The 26,024-nt window shown below is 42.3% G+C and overlaps 1 protein-coding gene across 2 annotated transcripts in view; it reads right to left on the reverse strand.

Moving 5' to 3' along the window:
• Window positions 1-601: 601 nt before the first annotated feature.
• Window positions 602-26,024, reverse strand: part of LOC120060339 (reticulon-1-A-like) — a 52,812-nt gene continuing 27,389 nt past the window's right edge. The window contains exons 2-9 of one of the 2 annotated variants that reach the window (XM_039009558.1): window positions 19,789-20,505; window positions 15,041-15,715; window positions 3,048-3,255; window positions 2,775-2,913; window positions 2,440-2,509; window positions 1,716-1,762; window positions 1,570-1,628; window positions 602-1,400 (exon numbers count right to left, since the gene is read on the reverse strand). In XM_039009558.1, coding sequence (XP_038865486.1) covers window positions 1,358-1,400; window positions 1,570-1,628; window positions 1,716-1,762; window positions 2,440-2,509; window positions 2,775-2,913; window positions 3,048-3,255; window positions 15,041-15,715; window positions 19,789-20,505 — 1,958 coding nt within the window. In that variant the 3' untranslated portion in view covers window positions 602-1,357. Of the gene's footprint in view, window positions 1,401-1,569; window positions 1,629-1,715; window positions 1,763-2,439; window positions 2,510-2,774; window positions 2,914-3,047; window positions 3,256-5,798; window positions 5,847-15,040; window positions 15,716-19,788; window positions 20,506-26,024 lie in introns of those variants that run through there. The other variant, XM_039009560.1, reaches the window with a different exon arrangement.

A 26,024-nucleotide genomic window follows, 5' to 3' on the forward strand; every position in this document is an offset into this window, starting at 1 on the left:
TTCTTATTTCACTTTTCTTTTCTTTTTTGCAATTGTTATGACTTATTTTACTTAAGGTCCTGCCATGCTTCTCTGTCCTGTGTTATGTTGTTCAGCTTTTCTATTGCTGTGCTGGTGTAATTATTCTTTCCAAACACCTATCCTTTTCTATTTTGATAATTAGTGATATTTAAAACAATAAATGAATCTGACTTAGTCTGAAGGTATGGTGCTGGTTTCAGTTCGGTACTGTACTTACAAAAATACACATTTGAGTGCTTACAACAGATGAGACTTGTCTGTCACTGTCGGTCTCCATTCAAACTCAGGTTACTCTGACGGACTATTCCTAACAGCCAAGTTAAATTTGTCACCTCAGCATACTGACATGCGCATGCAGGCATGAAAGGGTCTTCTGTGCCAGAAGGAATCAACGTGTATTTATAGAATGTCATTTCAAATCCCTTTGGAGATTTTCCAAGTGTTGTATGCACCATGTACCCTACGAAACATGAACACCTCATATGTCCTCTTATTTCTAACAAGACTAGACTGTCCTAGTCAAATTAAACATTTTTGTCTTGGACCCCATTTTCAGTAAAGCGTCTGAAAAACTATAACATAATACATCAAGGAACATTTATTTTTCTTATTCTGTAATGAAATACATACTGTAAGTGCAAATAGTTAGTCCAGGGTCTAACAACTACATTGAGTATAGTTGGACAGTTAATTCAAACAAATTAAATATCAGATATTCCTTGTCTTCATAGTAGTCAAACAACGGTACCTAAAACACCAGCTTGTGTATAGTTCCTTATAGTTATACAAAAGCAAAAACCCTACAATTACCACATCTAAAACACATTGTCAAATTATTTTGTGCTTGAAAACACCAAAAGGAAATCATTTTATATATATTGTCATACTGAGAGAAGCCCCACCAGCAAACTCGAACATGAAGCGGTATTTCACATTGGCAGCAGAGCATTTCTGTAGGCATATCTCTTTTTTGTGCCAAATCTTAGTTTGTTGTAAGCACAGCAAAAAAACATAGCATGAAAAACTGCACAAAATATATCAAATATTTACTCAAGGCTTGACGTCATGCACTTAATAACAAGCAACACAAAAGAAAAAAAGGCTGGTTCTTTTTGTTGTTCAGAATTGTGTACTTGTCTACCTAGACATAAGATCTTGAACATGAGTGATTTTACTTTGTGTTAACCGTTCTAGACAGTTTTGGGGTCAGGGCTTCTTCAGTGGTTGGTTTTAGAGAACACCTAGATGAAATAGTACTACCCCACAGATAATGACAAGGCTCTCCAACAATGATCAAGCTGTCTGAGCTGGACCTCGCTGTTAGCTAGACTCGCGTCTACTCTTCCTTTCGCTTGGCCCCGGGGATCTTCGCCTGGATCCTGTTGCGACAAAACATGAGGTCAACTCGGATACAGTACTGATTTATGTCAGTGTAGTCATGAACCTTTTCTAGTTTGTATCAAGATGATCATTAGAATCTATTTCTTAGGTGGATGTTCCAGAAACTACCATGTTCATTCTTGAGTAGAAAAGGTCATAACCACTTACTTCCCCACTACGGAGTTCACTTGGGTCCGTATTAGTCCAACATATTGGTCAATCTGTGCCTGAGACAGAAAACAATTTAGATTCAATAAAAAATGTTTTTGTGAGTTAACAAAAATGCATTCGAGAGAGTGAGGGTAAATTCTTACCTGGTGTTTCTCATAGACGATGGGCATGCTAAACATGGACACCACGGCTGTAGGGGAAGAGAGAGGGAGAGACGGCGTGTTAAAGCAGTTTGACCTCGTCACCCCCTGGGAATATACTCAAATATGCACACATTGTGTCCACAGAGCCCCACTCCAGCTCAGAGACTTATCTACACTAGGTTAATAGAAAAATAACACATATGAGATACTTTATGTCTTCAGTTGTGAATGAAACCTTTGAACAAAGCCCTTCATAAATAACCTTTGGAATTTCATCACATGGATCTTTTTGGGAAGTGAAGCCGACTGAACTTTAATCTAAGATTAAAATCAATTGTTTTTGCTAAAAAGGGCAGAAGGGAGTAATCCACTTTGATAAAGAACTTAATTGATACAGATTGCAGTAAAACTCTGGTTCCATGAAGAACCATATGTTGTGATCTTGTCAGGTCGTGTGTTCTCTCTGTGTTGGGTTAATCATTTACTGACAATGGGGTACTGTGCAGCGTGCTTATTACAGCCCACTCCCCTGATTATAGTAAAAACTCATACAGACTGGCTTTGTGATCTTGTAGATTGAGAGGTTCCAATATGATGCATTATATTCAATTTTGATGTTAGAAGAGACAAAATATGAGCTGTATGTCAGGCTCAACATGGTGGGAAGGCAGTAAAGGGGTGCAGAGCTGAGTAGAACAGTAGCTAGTCATTGGAGGATCCTCACCTAGAATAAGCAGTGTCAGGCCATTGAAGAGAGCGCCCACATAGGTCAGCAGCCACATCAGCACAGCAAACTGCAACACAATGTAAAAACACTTAACTCTTGGCACTGCTTCACCAAACAAGCCCAACCCCACAATTTATGGTATGTGTATTTGATGATTGACAGAAGGTATAAAATACAAAAATAATTAAATATTTTAGGTTTTAACGTGTCCATTGATGACTTTTGACAGTAGAAATAGTAGTGAGATTACAGACATTAAAAAGTGGAGTGTTGGTAAGGTGTTTGTGTCCATGTCATTCTTGTAAAAGCCAAGAGATGAGAGAGAGGCTGACCTTCAGTGAGTCGATGAGGTCCTGGACCAGGAAAAGCCTACGGAGCTCCTTCATACAGGTATTGGCGTAGAGCAGAGCCTTGTCAGCATAATTACCAATCTGATCCTGGGACAGAGAGATCTCCACTTCCAGATAGGATCTGTCAGGGAAAAAGTACAAGAGACTGTTGGTGTCTAGGCTAAAGTGACTTTGTAAAATTGATTTGTTAATGTAAATGGCAGCTTTTTTATGTGCCGAGAAAACCTCTATCATCTTCTATCCTCTCTCACTCACTTGAACGGGTGTCCTTCATCAGTCTTCTGCACAGCCTGAAGCACAGACTTGTAGATCCTGAAGCTGATGCTGGCAGAGAGGGCGGCCAGGGCTAAGTAGGCTCCCACACTGACCACACTGAACTGGGTCAGCGAGAAGAGCAGCAGGAGCACGCTGCCGAACACAGCTCCAGACTGCTTCACGTTTCTCCAGTAGAGCAGGTCAATGGCTGGGGGAGGACAGAGACAGGAGAGCAGTTAGGATCCAGAGTTAGGCCCAGTATTACACAGTGACAGTATGATGACCTAACCGTAAGGTCACCCCAGCATGACACAGTATGACCCAACCATCGGTCACCTCAGCATTACAGTGATAGAATGACTTCGGTGCTCAATTTACAGTGTTCCTGTCTACATTGTGATATCACTTACAGTGCCGTAATCCCGTGTGTCCCAGGCATTTAGGTCAAATAACTGGAAGCCCATAGCAGCCAGAAGTCCTCAGAGACCCCTGACGTGTGGGATTTTGCTCTAACCTATATTATTATTGCGTTTGATTCAGCTGTGGATTCATAAACGTAGGTGTGAATGCATGTAAGTGAAAACTTTTCTATCCGGCTTCTTTTCCCCTATATATAGAATGACCTTTGCCAATGATAATAGCGAGCTGACTACTACTTGTTGAACAAGTGTCACTCAATTTATGTTGCCACACACCGGTGGTGGCACTCTATCTGCAAGTGACGTGTGATTATCAGTAGTAGTGGTCAGCACTCGGCCTGGTCACACACACAAGCGACCCTGCAGTACCCTAACACAACCTGGTTCCCCAGTAGTACAACTGTACTAGCCATTCACAGAGCTGGGTTAATCATTGACCTGGGGGCCTGTGGAGCCAGTGGCATAAATAGATCCAGATAGTGTCCAGAGATAACAGCTTAAAGTGACCTGGTCATTCTACAGCTCTACGGTCAGAGGAATTAGAGCACAGTAACAGATGAGAGGCCCATTTGGGACCATAAGAATGAACAAACTAGGCTACATCATAAGCCACACTAGTCAACACCCAAAGGAGATACAGCCTAGTTAAATTAGGGGATACAGCCTAGTTAAATTAGGGGATACAGCCTAGTTAAATAAGGGGATGCAGCCTAGTTAAATTAGGGGATACAGCCTAGTTAAATAAGGGGATGCAGCCTAGTTAAATTAGGGGATACAGCCTAGTTAAATTAGGGGATACAGCCTAGTTAAATTAGGGGATACAGCCTAGTTAAATAAGGGGATACAGCCTAGTTAAATAAGGGGATGCAGCCTAGTTAAATAAGGGGATACAGCCTAGTTAAATTAGGGGATACAGCCTAGTTAAATTAGGGGATACAGCCTAGTTAAATTAGGGGATACAGCCTAGTTAAATAAGGGGATACAGCCTAGTTAAATAAGGGGATACAGCCTAGTTAAATAAGGGGATGCAGCCTAGTTAAATAAGGGGATACAGCCTAGTTAAATAAGGGGATACAGCCTAGTTAAATAAGGGGATGCAGCCTAGTTAAATAAGGGGATACAGCCTAGTTAAATTAGGGGATACAGCCTAGTTAAATAAGGGGATGCAGCCTAGTTAAATAAGGGGATACAGCCTAGTTAAATAAGGGGATACAGCCTAGTTAAATAAGGGGATACAGCCTAGTTAAATAAGGGGATGCAGCCTAGTTGGCAACCTAAATAAGCTTTCTTTAATTTTTACTATTTCATACATCCAATTGAATTATGTCTTAAAAGACTGGTGCCATGTCCTGCTATCTCTGTTTTTTAGGGCATCCGTTTTCAGCCCCCAACAAAGATGACAGGTTTATCACCCCTGGATTCCAGCTCAACTCAGGTGACCCATACAACCCTCTCCTATGTTGGCTGTTAACACAGGCTTGTTTCCATGAGAACAGTGGCTGGTTCACCCACATTAGTGAGCTGTCTCCTCCACATCCAGTGACTGTGGCTCAGTGTAAATCCAGCAGCCAGCTGTTGATGTCACACCTGCAAGCCCTCTGTTTTACGAGGAGAAAAAGTCAGTTCCAGAGAGCTTGTGCTCCTGTTCTAGAGAGGAGTAAAACACTGCTGGGTCTCCTGGGTGTCTTCCTCCCTAAGCCCTCCTGCCTGCTTGCCCGCATGGACTAATTTTAGCCGTGGAGCTGTGAACAGCACAGAAATGACGGCCATCTTTATTTTCTACCATAGGCATCTATGGATGAAAAAAAGGCGTTCTAAAACAGGGTGCTGAAAGACACTCGTTTTACCGCCTCTCTGTGGGTGACAGGTGCAATGCTAGGCACGTTCTGCCATTTCCCCATAATCATCTACCCAAGTCAGCAAGACTGAGCTGCCCTCAATAACCAATACTGACTGACCTCTGTCCCTGTAATCAATAACTCTAATCAATCAGGCTGGATTACCTCTATATATCTGACTGAGTGCCACTCCCTTTAAACCAAGTACCAATATCACTAGTCACTAACCCACTCTCTATGATTTTCCATTTATCTACAGTATTGCTTGTAATGGAGATGCTCAACAACAAAAACACACACACATTCACACACACATTCACACACACATTCACACACGCACCAAGCAAAGCAGCTGTAAGACAGACAGGCAGGACAGCAACGCCGGAGAGACTTGACAAACAGCAGCAAATGTGCCTCATGTGCCTTGTGATCTGATCTACAGATTGCACAGAGAGAAAAGCTTTAGCTAGTGCAGTGGAAGTGTGTGTACTGACCTGCGGCTCCCATGGCTGAACAGGGAAAGAGGCAGCTGCTTTATCCACAGACAAAAGGAGAGCACTGAAGGGGGACTACCCCCCCTCCTCTCAGCCGGGGAGGGGAGGGGCCACAAGCACGCAGGCTAATCATCCTTGGTCTAGGCAGGTGGGTGGGCGTTAAGGGGAGCGGTTGCCAGAGAGCCGAGCTGCAATCCAACACACACGCACGCACACACACTCTCTCTCTCTCTCTCTCTGTGAGCTCTTTCATACCCTGGTTTTAAAGCACAGCCCCACTGACAAATGACAAAGACTGCCAAGCAAGGACCAAAATAAGGAGACTGTATCCGATTCAAAATGGTGGATGGGTATCTCCCTCCACCATGCAAGAAGATGGAGTTCTTTACGATCATTTACTTATTATCTTATCAATAGCCCACAGCATGTGACTTCATTGGCAGTGTAGCATCTTGTGAGTGGGCATCGCAGCAGATCTGCAAGGTCTGTGAAGGTGTTATAGGACTGTATACTGAGGATGAAAGATGCTACCTGAAATATACTGCTCTATTAAAATGCTTCAGCTCTCTCTGTGAGGATCTGTTGAGCGCCTGCCTGATGCAGTTACCATAGCTACAGTGCTCCATTTTCTCCCCCTCCACTCACAGAGAGAGAGAGGAGGGGGGAAGCAAGGAAGGAGAGAGATGGAGGGAGGGCGGGCGGGCGGATCGTGAAAGCACTTCCTGGAAAACAGAATCAGATTCACTTGATTTGTCTGAATCTAGGGAATGAGGGACACGAACTTTGTCTTCACCAACACACACCCAGTCACTCCCTTTATAGTTCAACACAAAAGGACAAGGGGCCGTTTAAACATGGAGGCAGGCATTAGTCAAAACAAGACTGTACGTCATGGTCATGGTGTGAATGGGTTTCGAAACGTAGCTGATAGAATATGACCAGGTTTAAATCCCACTATAAAAAGGGTAAATGGAGTCTGATGGCTGAATTAGGTTTAAAAATGTCAGATCATGACTCACATTAGGAATCATGCAAAAGTCTGGAACAAGAGACAATGTGGTTTTTTTATTCACTGAAAAAATACCTCCGTCCGAGAAATTATCTGCTTATCAACATTTATTTTTAAACAAAACCTAAGCTACTGGTGAACGAGACCGCTTCAAATAATATGTTCAATGCCCTTTTATTAACCCATTCATGTCCATAACGGATCATTTCCTTTAGTAAATACGTTCTCTGAGCTTTCTAATGGACAAATCTGAAAAATATAATAATAAATTGGCCAAAGTGTTTGTCTACAATGTGAGTTTTTGATATTGTACTACATTTAGTCTTTGGACACATGGTGTTTTTACGCATTTCATGAACCAAGTCCAGGGAACACATGTTAAAGTGATCAGATCAGAATAATATATATAAAACAATATCTAAAGAAATCCACACACACCACATGCAGTGTAAGCAAATCCAACGCAAGTCAATGGAGACTGAAGAGTGAGTCATTTTATAGTAAGTTCCCTATTTCTCAGATCTTTAAACATGTTCAGATCTTAATGTTTGGTAGATAGTCAGGACCAATATATAAATAAATCCACACACACACACACACACACACACACACACACACACACACACACACACACACACACACACACACACACACACACACACACACACACACTCACACACACTCACACACACTCACTCCTAGAGTATATTATACAGCATAAGCAAATTGAATGCAAGTCAATGGCGAGTGAGGCCTGCTACAGCATTCTCCCTCTTTCTCTCCCTCTCTCACAAGCACACCTGTGTACACACATACCACAGAAATCAATGCACACCCGCGTGTGAGTGCGTGTGGATTGCTTTAGATATTGTTTTTATATACACTGAGTGTACAAATCATTATGAATACGTGCTCTTTCCATGACAGACTGACCAGGTGAATCCAGGTGAAAGCTATGATCCCTTATTGATGTCACCTGTTAAATCCACTTCAAATCAGGGTAGATGAAGGGAGGAGACAAGTTAAAGAATGATTTTTAAGCCTTGAAACATGGATTGTGTATGTGTGCAATTCAGAGGGTAAATGGGCAAGACAAAATATTTAAGTGCCTTTGAACAGGGTATGGTATTAGGTGCCAGGCGCACCAGATGTGTCAAGAACTGCAACGCTGCTGGCTTTTTCACACTCAACAGTTTCCCATGTATCAAGCATGGTCCACCACCCAAAACACATCCAGCCAATTTGGCACAACTGTGGGAAGCATTGGAGTCAACATGGGCCAGCATCCCTGTGGAATGTTTTCGACACCTTGTAGAGTCCATGCCCCGATGAAGTGAGGCTGTTCTGAGTGCAAGAGGGTGCAACTTAATATTAGGAAGGTGTTCCTAATGTTTTGTACACTCAGCGGTCCAGATGTTTAAGATCTGACAGAGAAAAAAACTGATAAAATGACTCCATAAATGTGCCGGGGGTGTGTGTGAGAGAGAGAAGGGGGGGGGGGGGGGGGGGGGGGATTTTTATATATTGGTCCAGACAATCTATATACCAAACATTATTAAGATCTGAACATGTTTAAGTTCTGAGGAGAAAATGTAAAATGCTTATCCCTCCAGTCTCCATTGACTTGCAATGGATGTGCAAATACTGCATGCACTTTAGGGGTGTATGTGTGAGAGAGTGTGGATTTCTTTCAATATTGTTTTCATATACCGTACCAGTCAAAAGTTTGGACACACCTACTCATTTGTGGATTTTTCTTTATTTGTACTATTTTCTACAATGTAGAATAATAATGAAGACATCAAAACTATGAAATAACATATGGAATCATGTAGTAACCAAAAGAGTTAGTAGCCAACGTAGCCAAAAGTTGATGACAACTTTGCACACTCTTGGCATTCACCCAGCCAGCTTCATGATTAACAGGTGTGCCTTGTTTTATTATTTAACCTTTAGTTAACTAGGCAAGTCAGTTAAGAACAAATTCTTATTTGACAATGATGGCCTATCCCGGCCAAACCCTCCCCTATCCCGGCCAAACCCTCCCCTAACCCGGACGATGCTGGGCCAATTGTGCGCCGCCCTATGGGACTCCCAATCACGGCCGGTTGTGATACAGCCCAGGATCGAACCAGGGTCTGTAGTGATGGCTCTTGCACTCAGATGCAGTGCCTTAGACCGCTGCGCCACTCAGGAGCCCCAACTTTTGTTAAAAAGAGAAACGACAGTCCATCATTACTTCAAGACCTGAAGGTCAGTCAATACGGAACATTTCAAGTACTTTGAAAGTTTCTTCAATTGCAGTTGCAAAAACTATCAAGCACTATGAATGAAACTGGCTCTCATGAGGACCGCCACAGGAAAGGAAAACCCAAAGTTACCTCTGCTGCAGAGGATAAGTTCATTAGAGTTAACTGCACCTCAGATCAAGTAACAGACACATCACAACATCAACTGTTCAGAGGAAACTGCGTGAATCAGGTCTTCATGGTCGAATTGCTGCAAAGAAACCACTAAGAGACTTACTTGGGCCAAGAAACACGAGCAATAGACATCTGTGCTTCGGTCTGATGAGTCCAAATTTGAGATTTTTGGTTCCAACCGCCGTGTCTTTGTGAGACACAGAGTAGGTGAACGGATGATCTCTGCATGTGTGGTTCCCAAAGTTAAAGCATGGAGGATGAGGTGTGATGGTGTGGGGTTGCTTTTCTGGTGATACTGTCAGTGATTTATTTAGAATTCAAGGCACACTTAACCAGAATGACTAACACAGCATTCTGGAGCGATACACCATTCCATCTGGTTTGCGTTTAGTGGGACTATAATTTGTTTTTCAACAGAACAATGACCCAAAACACACCTCCAGGCTGTGTAAGGGCTATTTGACCAAGGAGAGTGATGAGTGCTGCATCAGATGACCTGGCCTCCACAATCACCCGACCACAACCAAATCGAGATGGTTTGGGATGAGTTGGACCACAGAGTGAAGGAAAAGCAGCCAACAACTGCTCAGCATATGTGGGAACTCCTTCAAGACTGTTGGAAAAGCATTCCTCATGAAGGTGGTTGAGAGAATGCCAAGAGTGTACAAAGCTGTATTCAAGGCAAGGGGTGGCTACTTTGAATAATCTCAAATATATTTTGATTTGTTTAACACTTTTTTGGTTACTACATGATTCCATGTGTTATTTCATAGTTTTGATGTCTTCACTATTATTCTACAATGTAGAAAATAGTAAAAATAAAGAAAAACCCTGGAATGAGTAGGTGTATATATATCTCAACAAGTATTTACATAACTTGGTTCGTGAAATGTGTAAAAAACAGTAACCCCATGTGTCCAAAGACTAAAATATATAGTACGATACAGAAACAGCTGTAGTTCACAAATGACAATGAGTTTAATCATATATTTGGCATATTTGGGCTTAGAACAAGTCAAATAACAATATTATACGCTTTTAAACAATTTCATTCTGAAATGTATTTCAAAAATACAAATGCTAACATCATTTTAAAATCCCAACTTCGATTGACACGTATTATGTCATTATCTATCAATCTTAAAACGTCAATGTGGCCTGTCTAGACACTATGTTGACACCACATTTCATGCATTAACACCAAACATAATGTGTTCAGTGGCGCATTTTGATATAGTACAAGGACGTGAATGATAATATGTGGATGGTACTCTGCACAGTAAATCATTAGTAATAGTAGTAGGCCTAGGTTATATTTCACTTAGGTAGTGACTGAGTGTACAGTCATGGGTGAGGCTTGCTGCCAAGCTCTCTGGTCTGTAGAGACCCTGGGGATTATTACTGTCCCTCCCAGCCAGCATGAACACCTGAAGTGGAACCAGAACGTACAAGAAGTACCGTGGCACGCAGCCAAACACTGATCACTGATACAGGCCTGGATCATTTCTGGTTCTGATCATCAAAATCAACAAGCTGATGCAATATTTATTATTCTTCAGGTTTGTCAATGATGTTCTAGACTACATTTTTGGGTAGAAGCAGAGTGAACCAGTTTGAGGCTGACCCGATTAGACAACTAAAGTTATCGATAGTGCCCCAAGCTAGCATGTGTAAACATGTAGACATGCCTGTATGTACAGTACTTTGCTTTAACAGCTTATTCAAACTAAATAACACCCAAATGGTCAATTTCACCCTTGGGTGTGTTGACTGTATCAACTTTTATTGGCAAGAGGGAAAGAAAGTGAATGTTTTAAACAAACCCAGTCAGAGAGATGGTGACACAGGCCTTTTAATAAACACAGCCTAAAAGCTTATTTCAGGCCATAGTGAAAGCTCAGTGAACACAAGCTATTCTGCTCACAACTCTGTGATGGAATAAAAATACCTACTTATTGTATCCCCAGGTTTATGTGTGGCTCCTTCTGTGTATTTTATTGAAGATAATGTAGGCTATAGTCTTACATTTTCATTTGGTAGATTCTATTCTCCATTCTAAATACATTCTTAAAATCACCCACTGTCATTCACAGGTAAGGAAAAGGCAGACCAACCAACTCCATCTTACACACAATACAGTATAATAAACATGGCTGCTATAGAAAATTACAGCCAGTTGGAAAGGCAGGGAGGAGGAAGGTAAACCATTTTCTCTCCCCGTCCCTCTTCCTAACCCAGAGGTGATACTAATGCACACCATGATGGAGAAAGAGACAGACGGAGGCTGTGCCTTTCTCTCCCAGTAGCTGCAAAGTGCCCTGGCAGCCGATGGATGAGACTGATGTAATCAGGATGGGTGCGCCCTGGTTGCCATGGAGACAGTCTGTCAGTGCTGTCCGGATGCTCCGACAGCCTCGCACACAAAAAACAACTCAAAGACTCTGAAAACAGCTTCCCCGCAGAGCCCTCAGACCGGGAGAGTGATAACAATGACACACCCTGGTTTCACATTAACACACGCATATAAAAACGCACACAGAACACACACAACACAGACGGCTCACAGCATGTGTGTGTACATTCATCATTACGTCTCACACCTACCTTTGCCCTTTGTCTCACACGGCAGAGAGAGAGCGTGATCAGGGCGTGTCTGCTGTCACCCCCCTGGTGAAGGTAAACAGCTCAGCCTGATCACCCAGGCCCCGACTAACACACACCTTGAATACCCCCCACAACCATACATGCAACATCCCCCTTTCATACATACACACAAACTACAGCTGCACTAGAAGCATAAATACACATGCTCCTCATACATACATAATTTCACCACTCACAGCCTAGATACACAAACGGAGATACACACAATAAACACAGCAAACGCGTCAGTACCCTGGCCTTTCCAGCTGCTCCAGGAGCACTCCTTCTTGGTACCGTCTGCAGTGGACTGCATGCTGATGATCAGTTATCTCCCTGATTTCCCTTTCTTTCAGTTCTCTGTTTTCTTCTAGCTCGTCCTCTTCTTGTGCCACTGACTCACTCAGTCATCCCACAATGGCATGAATGGTTGGAAGGATGAGATGAGGGAGAGATGCGGAGACGAGAGGGAGGGAGGCAAGGTTTTCAAGGTACTGGTTGGCTCGCAGAGCACAGACTGATGCTGTGGAGCAGTGTTGGCGAGAACAGAAGGAGGAGAGGGAGTGATCGAATTGTAAATACAACACCACAGTTGCTACTGCAGCAAATCATCCATGCAATGATTTAGTGCCTGGGGAGGGGGGGGGGGTAGTCTTTTTCAAGAAAGGGGAGGTAAGCACTATTTCACAATAAAAGTTCCCGTGCTGATCCTGATTCTCAAAGCAGACTAGGGCGGTGGGCAGGGGGAATTGGCAGTGAAAGAGTTAACCAACATGCCCTTTGATGAAGCTCAGTCGGAAATAGGCATATATCCTAGCCCACCCCAGGCTAGTTTTATCATGATCCATATTGTATATAAGATCATTTACAGATAAAGTGCAAGGTTGAAATTACGATGTAAAAAAATCTGACGTCATCTTTTACAGCGTTGAGACTAAAGACTCCGCCATGAAAACAGCTCTCCCGCAGAGCCCTCAGACTGGGAGAGTGATAACAATGACACACCCTGGTCAACCTACCGTTTCACATTAACACACCTATGAAACACACACAGAACACAGACTCACAACAGACGGCTCACAGCATGTGTGTACATTCATCATTATAAACAGAGTTTTGTGTTAGGAACTGAGGATTCTATAGGCTACTGCTGGGGTATGGACCTAGTGTTGCCAATGAATAATCTGGCAAATAGTCAACTCCTCTGCCCCTTGGTACAAAAGAATGTTTAAGTTTGCAGTCAATATCACGCAAATACTGTAGCTATTTTCAATATGTCTCACTAAATATTGAACAGCCTAAGTGCTGGTCTTTTCAATAATTCATAACCATCACACTGTAGCCTACAGTATAGCCCTGAATGTTCTTTTAGGTTTACTGCGTTCAGGCTGTGGTTCAGTTTGTGCTTCAGGTTTTTCCACCAGGATGCATTATCAGGGCAAATGGCCTGACAAACAGCTATGGACTCACAGTGATGCATGGAGGCATGTAACGAGCTGTGTGCAACGGACAGTATCATGTCTAAACAGTGTATGTGGGCTTGGATAGAGAATAACCATATCCTCATGATTTATAATGTTATATACATTGACCCCCTCTATTTCAGTGACATTGGTACAGTCAGTCTGTGCACAGACAGCCCTGTCGACGTCCCCGCCACACCTTCTGCTCACTGCAACCATAAAAAATATATGAGCCTGTGCTGTGTGCTCCCCCCTAGGAAGGTGTTGCCATGGCAACTGCGGTGGAGCTGCACAGGCTGTGGTACATGATGTCTGCTCTGCTTATCTTCTCTCCTCTCCAGCATACATACGGACCTCTGTTATAGTCTATGGTGCCCTGCACCACCAAGTGGTGGAAGAATATAAACTTCATCAAATGGGTTGACCTGCTTTTAGGAATTCGAGAACCTTCTGTGTGTGTGTGTGTGTCTGTTTGTAAACACCAGGAGAGGGGAGCTTCGGCTTTTACTCAAGCACATCCTTAATGTTTTCATTCCTCTTTCCTCTCTCCAACGGAATAAAAGAGCGGCAGTTACATACCACAGGTGGATATTGTGCCGTGACAGCTAAAGAACCATAGAATAACTGAAATGTGATATTTCTATCACTGCATCTAGCCATACATAAAGTGAATCCTCCTAAGCTTAAGTCGATGCTTGTGTTCCAGATTTTACATCACAGGGTTATATAAACCCACTGTTTACAAGAAGGATGAAAAAGAAGCAAACAGAAGAAAGACAAATAATAAATGCCAAAACAAAATGTCCGGCTTAACACACACAAAGAACTCTGGCTCGATGTGGTGCAAATTGGCTGGCGTGATCTGTGATGATATGTCTGTCTGGGTTACTTCCTGACATGATGATGGTACTGGGTGTTAGGAGACAGATGGTCTGTTTGGGATTTGGAAGAGAGAGTCAAGGCTGTGTCTAAAAATCCTATATGAGAGTGAGGGATTAGTTATGATACCTTCAATGACGTAGAATAGATAGAGGCTCATCCTTTGTTGATTATCATCGTAAAAATGCTGTTCTCAGACATGTTTTGTAACTGTAGCCTACCACCAGAGGGAAGCAGATCTTGAAATCATGCAGCAGCTCATAATCCAAGACGCTCACACCCATCACAGCACAGAGAGAACGGAATCAGCCATCTCACAGCAACACTTTCATTTCCTGACCTTGTCAACAAAGGCACTATAACAACACACCATGACCCTCCATGTTATCTCTTCTGGTGCATCACACACTCAGGGCAGTAAAAACAGTACGTGAACAACGTGCTGTAAGAGGGATTCCATAGTCATACCAACAGCCTGGTAAAAAAACGTGCAGTTACTAGTGTTAAAACACGGCAACCGAACAGCCACTGGATCCTCCACTGACAAACAAATGCACCAACAGATTCCATACTACCTGTTCCATAAGCTGGTTGAGCAATTTCTGTAGTGTTGTGATGATATAATGCAGATGCAACACAACTGCAACAAGGAAAGATAAGTTATGAAGATAACATGGTTTCAAGGAGGGATAATAGTGTGACTACAGTAGGTAGGTTTATCACTACAGATTGTATGTTGGAATGCAGGGTTCATCATGGGCAGCACGATTCCAGAAATAACATACAAATTCTGAATCAACAGACGAGTTAATGAATTACAGGACTTACTTTTCTGTTTGTCAAAGCCCTCCATAAAGACAGGCGCAGCAGGTTTAGCCAGGTCTCCTTTCCCCTCAGTGGCGTGCTTGTCGTCCAGGAGGGGCTTTTCGGACCTCACCTCCGGGGGCACGGTCGCCATGGGGAGCTTGGGCTTAGTTGGGCGATCCTCCTCCATCTTCATGGGGCTCTTGCTCTTTTCATTGGATGATTTAATCATTGAGCTCGTCACAGGCTCTGCTGGGACCAGTTCTGGGGCAGGGCGGGTGGGGGACGCGGCGGTGAGGATCAGAGGTGAAGGGGTGTTGACCCCCTGTTTGGGGCCGGACCCCTCTCTCTTGGGGCTCTCCTCATTGGCAGACTCAATGAAGAGCTCACTGTCCAGCTCAGCCTCCCTCTCCTCCCTCAGGATGCTGTAAGATGTGGGTCCCTTGGCGCTGGGGGGGTTGTCGAAGGGGTTGCCAGCCTGGCTGAAACCTCCCTTGCTGCTGGGAGACTGCTCAAAGGGGTTGTTACTGGACTTGGTGCTGGGGGGGCTCCGCAGGGGGGGCTCCTCAGAGACCAGCTCTATCTCAGAGTCCCCAGACTCTGCACTGCTGCCGTCCTGCTCACTGGCTTTGGTGGAGCCCGGGGTCGGCTTGCTGCTGGGGACAGCCGTGAACAGGTCTTGGGAAGGGGATTCTTTTTCTGCAGAGATAGAGAAAAAAATGAAAGAGACAAATTAGAGTACTAATATGAGACATTGAATGCATCTTTAACATGTTTTTATGTCCTTTTATGATTTGTTGTAAACCTATAAATTAGAGAGTGATGCATGCTGAACACTAAACGAGAGAGCTCGGTTGAGAGGGCTCGGTTTGTTGTTTTTGTAAAGTTGTGACAGTGTTTCCTCAGAAAGTTTGGTTTATATACTTAATGATTTTGGATCCCGCGATGCGGTTAGCCTCACTTGCTGTGACCGCTGCTATCTGGCCCGGGATCCTACCAAACCAAAAAGTCTGAAGCTGTTTGGTGTAGCTAGCTACCAGCCTCGTTTCCCTGTCTTGTGGCTGTATTCCCTGCTGCCGTTTTCCTGCCACCTGACCTAGCTTTAACTCTGTTGTATTGCTACCAACGTTACCTATTTTGTGTGTTTTTTCACACTGTTTGTTACTTATTTTGTACATAATGTTACCGTCTCTTATGACCGAAAAGAGCTTCTGGATATCAGAACAGTGATTATTCACCTCCAACTGGACTAAGATTTTTTCTTTAATGAGTCTGAAGGATATAACTGCTCACTTTCGGTTATTTGAAAACGAAATCTCCAAAATATAGTTACTTTTTAAACAATCCATAGAAAGTTGGTTGCAGTTTCAGTTTAATCCACCAGAAAAGACAGAACAAATAATACAACAAATAATGTGGTTACACTCAAATATACTAATTGATATCTATCCAATAGAGAGGGGTTTCTTCAATGGAAACTTCTCTAATGTAAAACATAAAGCTGTTCATACTGTTCTCTATTTTTACTAATGATCTACCACGAGCATTAAACAATGTCTGTGTGTTTATGTACACTGATGATTCAACCTTATACATGTTAGCAACCACAGCTAGTGAAATCACTGCAACCCTAAACAAAGCTTGCATTCCGTTTTGGAATGTGTGGATAGTCAAAAACTAAAAGCATTGTATTTGGTACAAACCATTCCCTAAGTTCAAGACCTCAGCTGAATCTGGTAATGAATGATGTGGCTCTTGAGCAAGTTGAGGAGACTAAACTTCTTGGTGTCACCTTAGACTGTAAATTGTCAAGGCATATTGATTAAATTGTTGTAAAGATGAGAGGGCTGTCTGTGATAAAGAGATTCTCAGCATTTTTAACACCACCGTTGACCAAACATGTCCTGCAGGCTTTAGTTTGATCTAATCTTGACTATTGCAAGGTGATATGGTCAAGGGCTGCAAAGAAGGACCTAGAAAAGCTGCAACTGGCCCAGAACACAGCAGCACATTTTGCCCTACAATATACACAGAGGTTTAATCTCAAGAGTATGCATGTCAGTCTCTCTTGTTTTAAAGTAGAGGAGATACTGACTGCATCAATTCTTGTTTTTGTGAGAAATATTAGTGTTCAAAATTCTAAATTGTCTGTATAATCAACTTACATATAACTCTGACAGACATACTTACCCCACCAGACATGCCACCAGGGGTCTCTTCACAGTCCCCACATAATTAATTCAAGGCAATGCAGAGTATTAATAAAGCCATGATCTCAAATTACTCAAGCAAACAGCAAAAGTTGATTAAAAACATAACGTCTCTCCCATATCTCACCTAAATAACTCTAACATGTTGCCAAACCGGCACTGCGTATGCGTCTCCGTGTGCCATCGTCTAAGTGTTGCTTTTGTCTGTCCCCACCAGATACGCAGGTTAAAATATCAAAACCAACTGTGAACCAACTATATTAATTTGCGGACAGGTCGAAACACACATGAAACATTCATGGACATTTAGCTAGCTTACTGTTGCTAGCTAATTTGTCCAGGAAAATAAACATTGGGTCGATAACCCACGTGGGTACAGTTGAAGTCAGAAGTTTACATACACCTTAGCCAAATACATTTAAACTCAGTTATTCACAATTCCTGACATTTTATCCTAGAAAAAAATCCCAGTCTTAGGTCAGTTAGGATCACCACTTTATTTTAAGAATGTGAAATGTCAGAATAATAGTAGAGAATGACTTATTTCAGCTTTTATTTCTTTCATCATATTCACAGTGAGTCAGAAATGTACATACACTCAATTAGTATTTGGTAGCAATGCCTTTAAATTGTGGGTCAAACGTTTAGGGTAGCCTTCCACAAGCTTCCCACAATAAGTTGGGTGAATTTTGGCCCGTTCATCCTGACAGAGCTGGTGTAACTGAGTCAGGTTTGTAGGCCTCCTTGCTCGCACACACTTTTTCAGTTCTGCCCGCACATTTTCTATAGGATTGGGGTCAGGGCTTTGTGATGGCCACTCCAATATCTTGACTTTGTTGTCCTCAAGCCATTTTGCCACAACTTTGGAGTATGCTTGGGGTCATTGTCCATTTGGAAGACCCATTTGCGACCAAGCTTTAACATCCTGACTGATGTCTTGAGATGTTGCTTCAATATATCCACATAATTTTCCTCCCTCATGATGCCATCTATTTTGTGAAGTGCACCAGTCCCTCCTGCAGCAAAGCACCCCCACAACATGATGCTGCCACCCCCGTGCTTCACCGTTGGGATGGTGTTCTTCGGCATACAAGCCTCCCCCTTTCTCCTCCAAACATAACGATAGTCATTATGGCCAAACAGTTCTATTTTTGTTTCATCAGACCAGAGGACATTTCTCCAAAAAGTACAATCTTTGTCCCCATGTGCAGTTGCAAACCGTAGTCTGGCTTTTTTTATGACGGGTTTGGAGCAGTGGCTTCTTCCTTGCTGAGCGGCCTTTCAGGTTATGTTGATATAGTACTCGTTTTACTGTGGATATTGATACTTTTGTACCCTTTTCCTCCAGCATCTTCACAAGGTCCTTTGCTGTTGTTCTGGGATTGATTTGTACTTTTCGCACCAAAGTACGTTAATCTCTAGGAGACAGAACGTGTCTCCTTCCTGAGCGGTATGACGGCTGCGTGGTTCCACCGTGTTTATGCTTGCGTACTATTGTTTGTACAGATGAACGTGGTACCTTCAGGCGTTTGGAAATTGCTCCCAAGGATGAACCAGACTTGTGGAGGTCTACAAATGTTTTTCTGAGGTCTTGGCTGATTTCTTTTGATTTTCCCATGATGTCAAGCAAAGAGGCACTGAGTTTGAAGGTAGGCCTTGAAATACATCCACGGGTACACCTTCAATTGACTCAAATGATGTCAACTAGCCTATCAGAAGCTTCTAAAGCCATGACATCATTTTCTGGAATTTTCCAGGCTATTTAAAGGCAGTCAACTTAGTGTATGTAAACTTCTGACCCACTGGAATTGTGATACAGTGAATTATAAGTGAAAGAATCTGTCTGTAAACAATTGTTGGAAAAATTACTTGTGTCATGCACAAATTAGATGTCCTAACCGACTTGCCAAAGCTATTGTTTGTTAACAAGAAATTTGTGGAGTGTTTGAAAATCGAGTTTTAATGACTCCAACCTAAGTGTATGTAAACTTCCGACTTCAACTGTATATGCTCCTAAAAAAAAAGAGGAGATGGGAGAGGCTGGACTTGCAGTGTGTCAAGCATATAAAATAAAACAAAGTTCTATTTTAGCCCCTGGCAATGAAGACACTCATTGACCTGCGCGAGCAGTTTAGATGAAATGATTGAATAACATATATGTCTATATTTACTATGCAACGCAAACGGTGTTGTCAGCATGTTTGGCATATGTATATGTACTGATGTGTTGGTAGCTGTCAGCAATGTGTGCAGCTGTCAATATAACTTTTTTTTGGTTCTTATTTTAAATGTATGTAGTTCAGTCCTTGAGCTGTTCTTGTCTATTGATGTTCTGTATTATGTCATGTTTTATGTGGACACCAGGAAAAGTAGCTGCTGCTTCAGCAAGAGCTAATGGGGATCTGAATAAGATACAAAAAAATACTTAAATATAGATTTGTTTTTTACCAACTTGAAAACTGTACATAAATTGTAATTAAACCATAGTCCAAGACCATAGACCGTGGTTATGGTGAACTCTAACTTACAAGGACACAGTGGGAGTGCGTGGGCGATAGATACCTGTTGGGGATGCATTGGGGGATGAGTTGGGGCTGTCGTCCTCTGGCTCAGAGAGCGTAACCGTGGGGACGCCCTGCAAGCCCAGGCTGAGGATGTTGTCAGACACGTTTGCCTGTGGGAGGATGGGTTTGGGGGCAGCAGGTGGGTGGGACTCGGTCAGGATGATCTTCACAGGGCTAGCGGTCTGAGGGGTGCCCAGGTTGCGGTAGGAGCGGTAGTCAGACAGCTCCTCATCCTCAGAAGGCTCCTCAACGTAAGGGAAGGAGTGGGAGTCCAGCGCCGGTCCCAGGTTCTCCTCCTCTTCTTCCTCGTGTCCTGCAGGGCTCTTATCCATGTAGCCTCCCAGGGAGTCCAGGCCAGACAGCCCGGCGTCCACCAGACTGTGCAGGGGTGCTGGTTCTGGACAGCTCAGGTTATGGACGTCATCACCATGGCTGATATCCATGTAGTTGTAGGCCTCCGTCTTCAACTCAGAGCTACCCAGCAGGGACTTGGGCATCTCATCAACCAGGTCAGTGGTCATCTTGGTGTGGGGGGAACCAAAGATGCCGTAGGAGTCGAAGGGGTCCTGGGAGGAGTGGTCAGAGGAACGCTTCAGATCATCAGACAGGTAAGAGGCATCCTGGCCTGAGGGGTAGCTCTGATTGGACAGGAGTGAGGTGTACAGTTCACCATCATCACTCATGGGCTTCCTAAAAAGGTCAGACATGGCATCACCTAGAAGCAGAAAAAGAGAAGATGGACATTGGATTTAAATCACAGACCTCAGAGACAATTGGATTAGGCAAACTTAAAAGTATAGAAAAGTGGATAGATGAAATAGGCAGAAGATAGTGTCACAGGCAACATAACATGTCATTGATAATTCAGTCAAAATTCAAAAGGCACTCGCACATCTGAGCAATCTTATTTGCAGGTACATGGCAACAATTGAACAAGATGAAGGAAAAAAGAAACCGCACACTGCTCTTGATAGTATCACTGATATTTAATAAGCTTACGTATCGACCACACGGCCTTCGTCAGAGCTTTTGTGATTTTTTGAAATTTGCACCCTTATGTAGACCTGGCCCCACCCACATCCGTTCTACACATCGAAGGGGGTTGGAGGCAAAGGAAAAACAAATAAGTGCTACCAAATATAACAATATGCATTTCATAAATATTATAAAAGTGTATAAATAAGGTGTATTGAACACGTCTGTAAAATCTCAATGAGGACATAGCAAGTTTTCATTAGTCATTGGGTACATCGTACAAAAATGTCAGAATAATCTACAAGAGACACATATTTCATGTTCAAATTCACAACATAACATACATAGGCATTTCATCATTAAGTCCTTTAGGAAATAATGTCTGGAGTGTGAAAATACAAAAACATTCTCTTTTACTCAGAGTATTATTAATATCTCCTCCCCTGTCTGATATCTTAACTTTCTCTATGCCACAAAATCTAAAAAGGTAGAAATGTCATGCTTTAGGTCATTGAAATGTACAGCAACTGGATAATCCCTGTCGTTTCTCCTGATTGAACTTTTATGTTCACTAATTCTCTGTTTGAGAGAGCGGGAGGTTTTACCAACATAGCTGAGCCCACATGGACATTTAATAATGTAAATAACATGGGTGGTGGAACACGTAATAATGTCATTTATTTGGAACCGTTTTCCTGTGTGTGGGTGGCAGAAATTGATAGAATTGATAATTCTGTCAACAATGAACTGGTGCAAATATGAAACTGTTGCGTCAGAGCTGAAATTATTAAAAACAAGTTCTACAATCAACTGCTGAACAGTTCCAATAAACTGTTAAATTGGCAATAACAAGATCGTTACATTTGTGTACGCCAGGCCTGATAGTGGAGACGTGTGGGATTGTGAGGAGAGTATGGGAATCAGTTGGGAGATGGCGGTGCAGATCAGTGATGCAGCACTAACAGAGGGCACTTGTGCCCTGAGCGGGACAAAGGCGGATTGTTCAAACCCCAAAACTCATCCTGCCAGCTCTTAATCCTCAGACAGTGAGGTGCGGGGGAAGGGCTCTGTATTCATTCACATCTCGTTTGTATTCGTAAATCTCCTCTGACAAGATGGCCGATTGTGTCACTGAGGCACACACACACACACTACTGTACCCTGTCCTTTTCTGTGTGACTTGCCACCTAGAGTAAAGCATGTCCAGTACGGCATGTAATGTAGGCTACCACAGCATGAGAGCATTGCAAAGGCATCCCAACAATACGGTACAATTCCACAGTAATTGAATTACGCTTTGACTCAGTTTTTTCACTTTAAAATGTATGCCAAACAAAAAACATTGATTTCAAGTTTAACAAACCATACAATTATGCACAATGACGACTTAACAATTTCCACTGAAAAATGTACAAAAACTAATTTAGTGGAAGAACTGTACAGATGCAAACTTTGGTAACGGAATTAAGGTCAAATCTCCCTCAGGTTTTTATGCAACCACGTTTTCCAAAAACTCTTAAATATCAGTTCCGTTTTAAGATTCAAAGATGTGCACAGAAAGAATGGGATGTAAGCTATGACATGGCACCTTGAGTTTGTAAAAAAAGAAATATTGGTTATTGAACTACAGTAAGTGAAGTGGATTTACACCTGGTAACGGAATTACATCATGGGTCCCTGATCTGAACTACACAGAAATGCATAGTTATGGATATGAATGTCATTCTCCTCATGTTTCACAAGTTTGGACATCACAGTGTAGCAGAGCACAGTGCAGTACAATACACCACAGCGCAGCACAGCTGAGCAGAGTAGAGTTCAGAACAGTACAATATACAGTTGAATCCAGACGTTTACATACACCTTAGCCAAATACATTTCAACTCAGTTTTTCACAATTCCTGACATTTAATCCTAGTAAAGATTCCCTGTCTTAGGTCAGTTAGGATCACCACTTTATTTTAAGAATGTGAAATGTCAGAATAATAGAAAAGAATGATTTATTTCAGATTTTATTTCTTTCATCCCATTCGCAGAGGGTCAGAAGTTTACATACACTCAATTAGTATTTGGTAGCATTGCCTTTACATTGTTTAACTTGGGTCAAACTTTTTGTGTAGCCTTCCACAATAAGTTGGGTGAATGTTGTACAATTCCTCCTGACAGAGCTGGTGTAACTGAGTCAGGTTTGTAGGCCTCCTTGCTTGCACACACTTTTTCAGTTCTGCTCACAAATTTTCTATGGGATTGAGGTCAGGGCTTTGTGATGGCCACTTCAATACCTTGACTTTGTTGTCCTTAAGCCATTTTGCCACAACTTTGGAAGTATGCTTGGGGTCATTGTCCATTTTGAAGAACCATTTGTGACCAAGCTTTAACTTCCTGACTGATGTCTTGAGATGTTGCTTCAATATATCCACATAATTTTCCTCCCTCATGATGCCATCTATTTTGTGAAGTGCACCAGTCCCTCCTGCAGCAAAGCACCCCTACAACATGATGCTGCCACCCCCGTACTTCACAGTTGGGATGGTGTTCTTTGGCTTGCAAGCCTCCCCCTTTTTCGTCCAAACATAACGATGGTAATTATTTTATCTTTATTTAACTAGGCAAGTCAGTTAAGAACAAATTCTTATTTTCAATAATGGCCTAGGAACAGTGGGTTAACTGCCTTGTTCAGGGGCAGAACGACAGATTTGAACCTTGTCAGCTCGGGGATTCAAGCTTGCAACCTTTCGGTTACTAGTACAACGCTCTAACCACTAGGTTACCTGCCGCCCAATTATGGCCAAACAGTTCTATTTTTGTTTCATCAGACCAGAGGACATTTCTCCAAAAAGCACAATATTTGTCTCCATGTGCAGTTGCAAACCGTACTCTGTCTTTTTTATGGCGGTTTTGGAGCAGTGGCTTCTTCCTTGCTGAGCAGCCTTTCAGGTTATATCGATATAGGACTCGTTTTACTGTACTGTAGATATAGATACTTTTGTAGCTGTTTCCTCCAGCATCTTCACAAGGTCCTTTGCTGTTGTTCTGGGATTGATTTGCACTTTTCGCACCAAAGTACGTTCATCTCTAGGAGACAGAACGCGTCTCCTTCCTGAGCGGTATGACAGCTGCGTGGTCCCATGGTGTTTATACTTGCATACTATTGTTTGAACAGATGAACGTGGTACTTTCAGGAGTTTTGAAATTGCTCCCAGGGATGAAACAGACTTTTTTTTCTGAGGTCTTGGCTGATTTCTTTTGATTTTCCCATGATGTCAAGCAAAGAGGCACTGGGTTTGAAGGTAGGCCTTGAAATACATCCACAGGTACACCTCCAATTGACTCAAATGATGTCAATTAGCCTATCAGAAGCTTCTAAAGCCATGACATCATTTTCTGGAATTTTCCAAGCTGTTTAAAGGCACAGAAAAATTAATTGTGTCATGCATAAAGTAGATGTCCTAACCGACTTGCCAAAACTATAGTTTGTTAACAAGAAATTTGTGGAGTGGTTGAAAAACGAGTTTTAATGACTCCAACCGAAGTGTATGTAAACTCCCGACTTCAACTGTATATACTGTACTCTAGTCTGTACTATATTATACTCTACTTTTCATTACAGTACTACTTATTGGACTGTACTCTTCTGTGCTCTACTCACTGTACTCTATTCACTGTACAGTAATGTGCTGTACTCAGTACCAGGGATTGGAACCGGTTCAGGGAACAGAACCAAAAACTGTAAAAGAATGACATTATTCAAGGAACAGAAACGGAACAAAAGTGATCCATACTGTTCCGGAACAGAATCATTATTTTAAAAGCATGGAAACCGGTTAATAAAGTTAAATTATGTTCCAGGCATTTTTTCTAGTCTCACAAAAACATGCAAGAAAGCCCTCTCATTCATTCAGAAACTTATTCCAGCATCTGCCAGGAAGCTGAAAATCTTTACCACTGTGTGTGTGTTTAGGCTACATGCCCCTTCCCCCTCTGAAGCAAAGCATAGACTACTGTACTGACGTTAGAAGCATGAGGAGATTTTTAATAAACTAGAGAAGAATGGATTAACTTTTTCAATGCTAGTTAAGGATACTATAGGCCTAGTTATCAAGTTCCACAATAGATTTATTAACTACAAAAAGGTAAGATGTGTTTTTCATTCTGGTGCCTCTCTGCACTCACAAGCTTGTTAGCTCGCTAGCTAGCTCAAAGAACATTAAAAGTTCCTTCATAGAAGCCACTTCTCCTAGGTATAATTCTGTGGACCTAATTCAGATAATACATCTCTCCCCACCTGTAAAATGTCTGTCACATCTTGTGCCATAGGCTACACTTTTGTCTGTCATTCTGGCATGTAAACAACTAGCTTGCCTGCTATTTCTGCACTGATTGGTGAAGTAATTTAATGAGCTAAATGTAAAAAATCTTGATTTCACAGGTTAAAAAAGTAACAGAAAGGAACAATATAAATCAGTAATTTTTGGGGGGGTTTGAACCGGTTCAGAACTTTATTTAGCTGGTCGGAATTGTGGAACGGAACGAAAAAAATAGTGTGTGTGTGTTCAGAACGAAGCAATTGGACACTGATTTTGTTTCCAACCCCTGCTCAGTACTGTACTGTATTGTACTGTGCTCTCCTCACTGTACTGTCCAAACTTGTGAAACATACATAGTGCATTAGGAAAGTATTCAGACCCCTTCACTTGTTCCACATTTTTGTTACATTACAGCCTCAATCTACAAACAAAACTCCATAATGACAAAGCAAAAACAGACTTTTATTTTTTTTTGCAAATGTATAAAAAAAATGAAATATTACATTTAAACAAGTATTCAGACCCTTTACTCAGTTCTTTGTCAGCGATTACAGCCTTGAGTCTTGGGCATGACGCTACAAGCTTGGCACACATGTATTTGGGGAGTTTCTCCCATTCTTTTCTGCAGGGGCTTCCGAGTGGTGCAGCAGTCTAAGGCACTGCATCTCAGTGCTAGAGGTGTCACTACAAACCCTGGTTCGATTCCAGGCTGTATCACAACTGTCCGTAATTGGGAGTCCCATAGTGTGGCCCAGAAATGGCCCAGCGTCGTTAGGGTTTGGCCGGGGTAGGCTGTCATTGTAATTAAGAATTTGTTCTTAACTAACTTGCCTATTTAAATAAAGGTTAAAATGTAATTAAAAAGATCTTCTCAAGCTCTGTCAGGTTGGAGGAGAGCGTCGCTGCACAGCTATTTTCAGGTTTCTCCAGAGATGTTCGATCGGGTTCAAGT

The sequence above is a fragment of the Salvelinus namaycush genome, chromosome 15 (assembly GCF_016432855.1).
Source record: "Salvelinus namaycush isolate Seneca chromosome 15, SaNama_1.0, whole genome shotgun sequence".
Classification (NCBI taxonomy): Eukaryota; Metazoa; Chordata; class Actinopteri; order Salmoniformes; family Salmonidae; genus Salvelinus; species Salvelinus namaycush.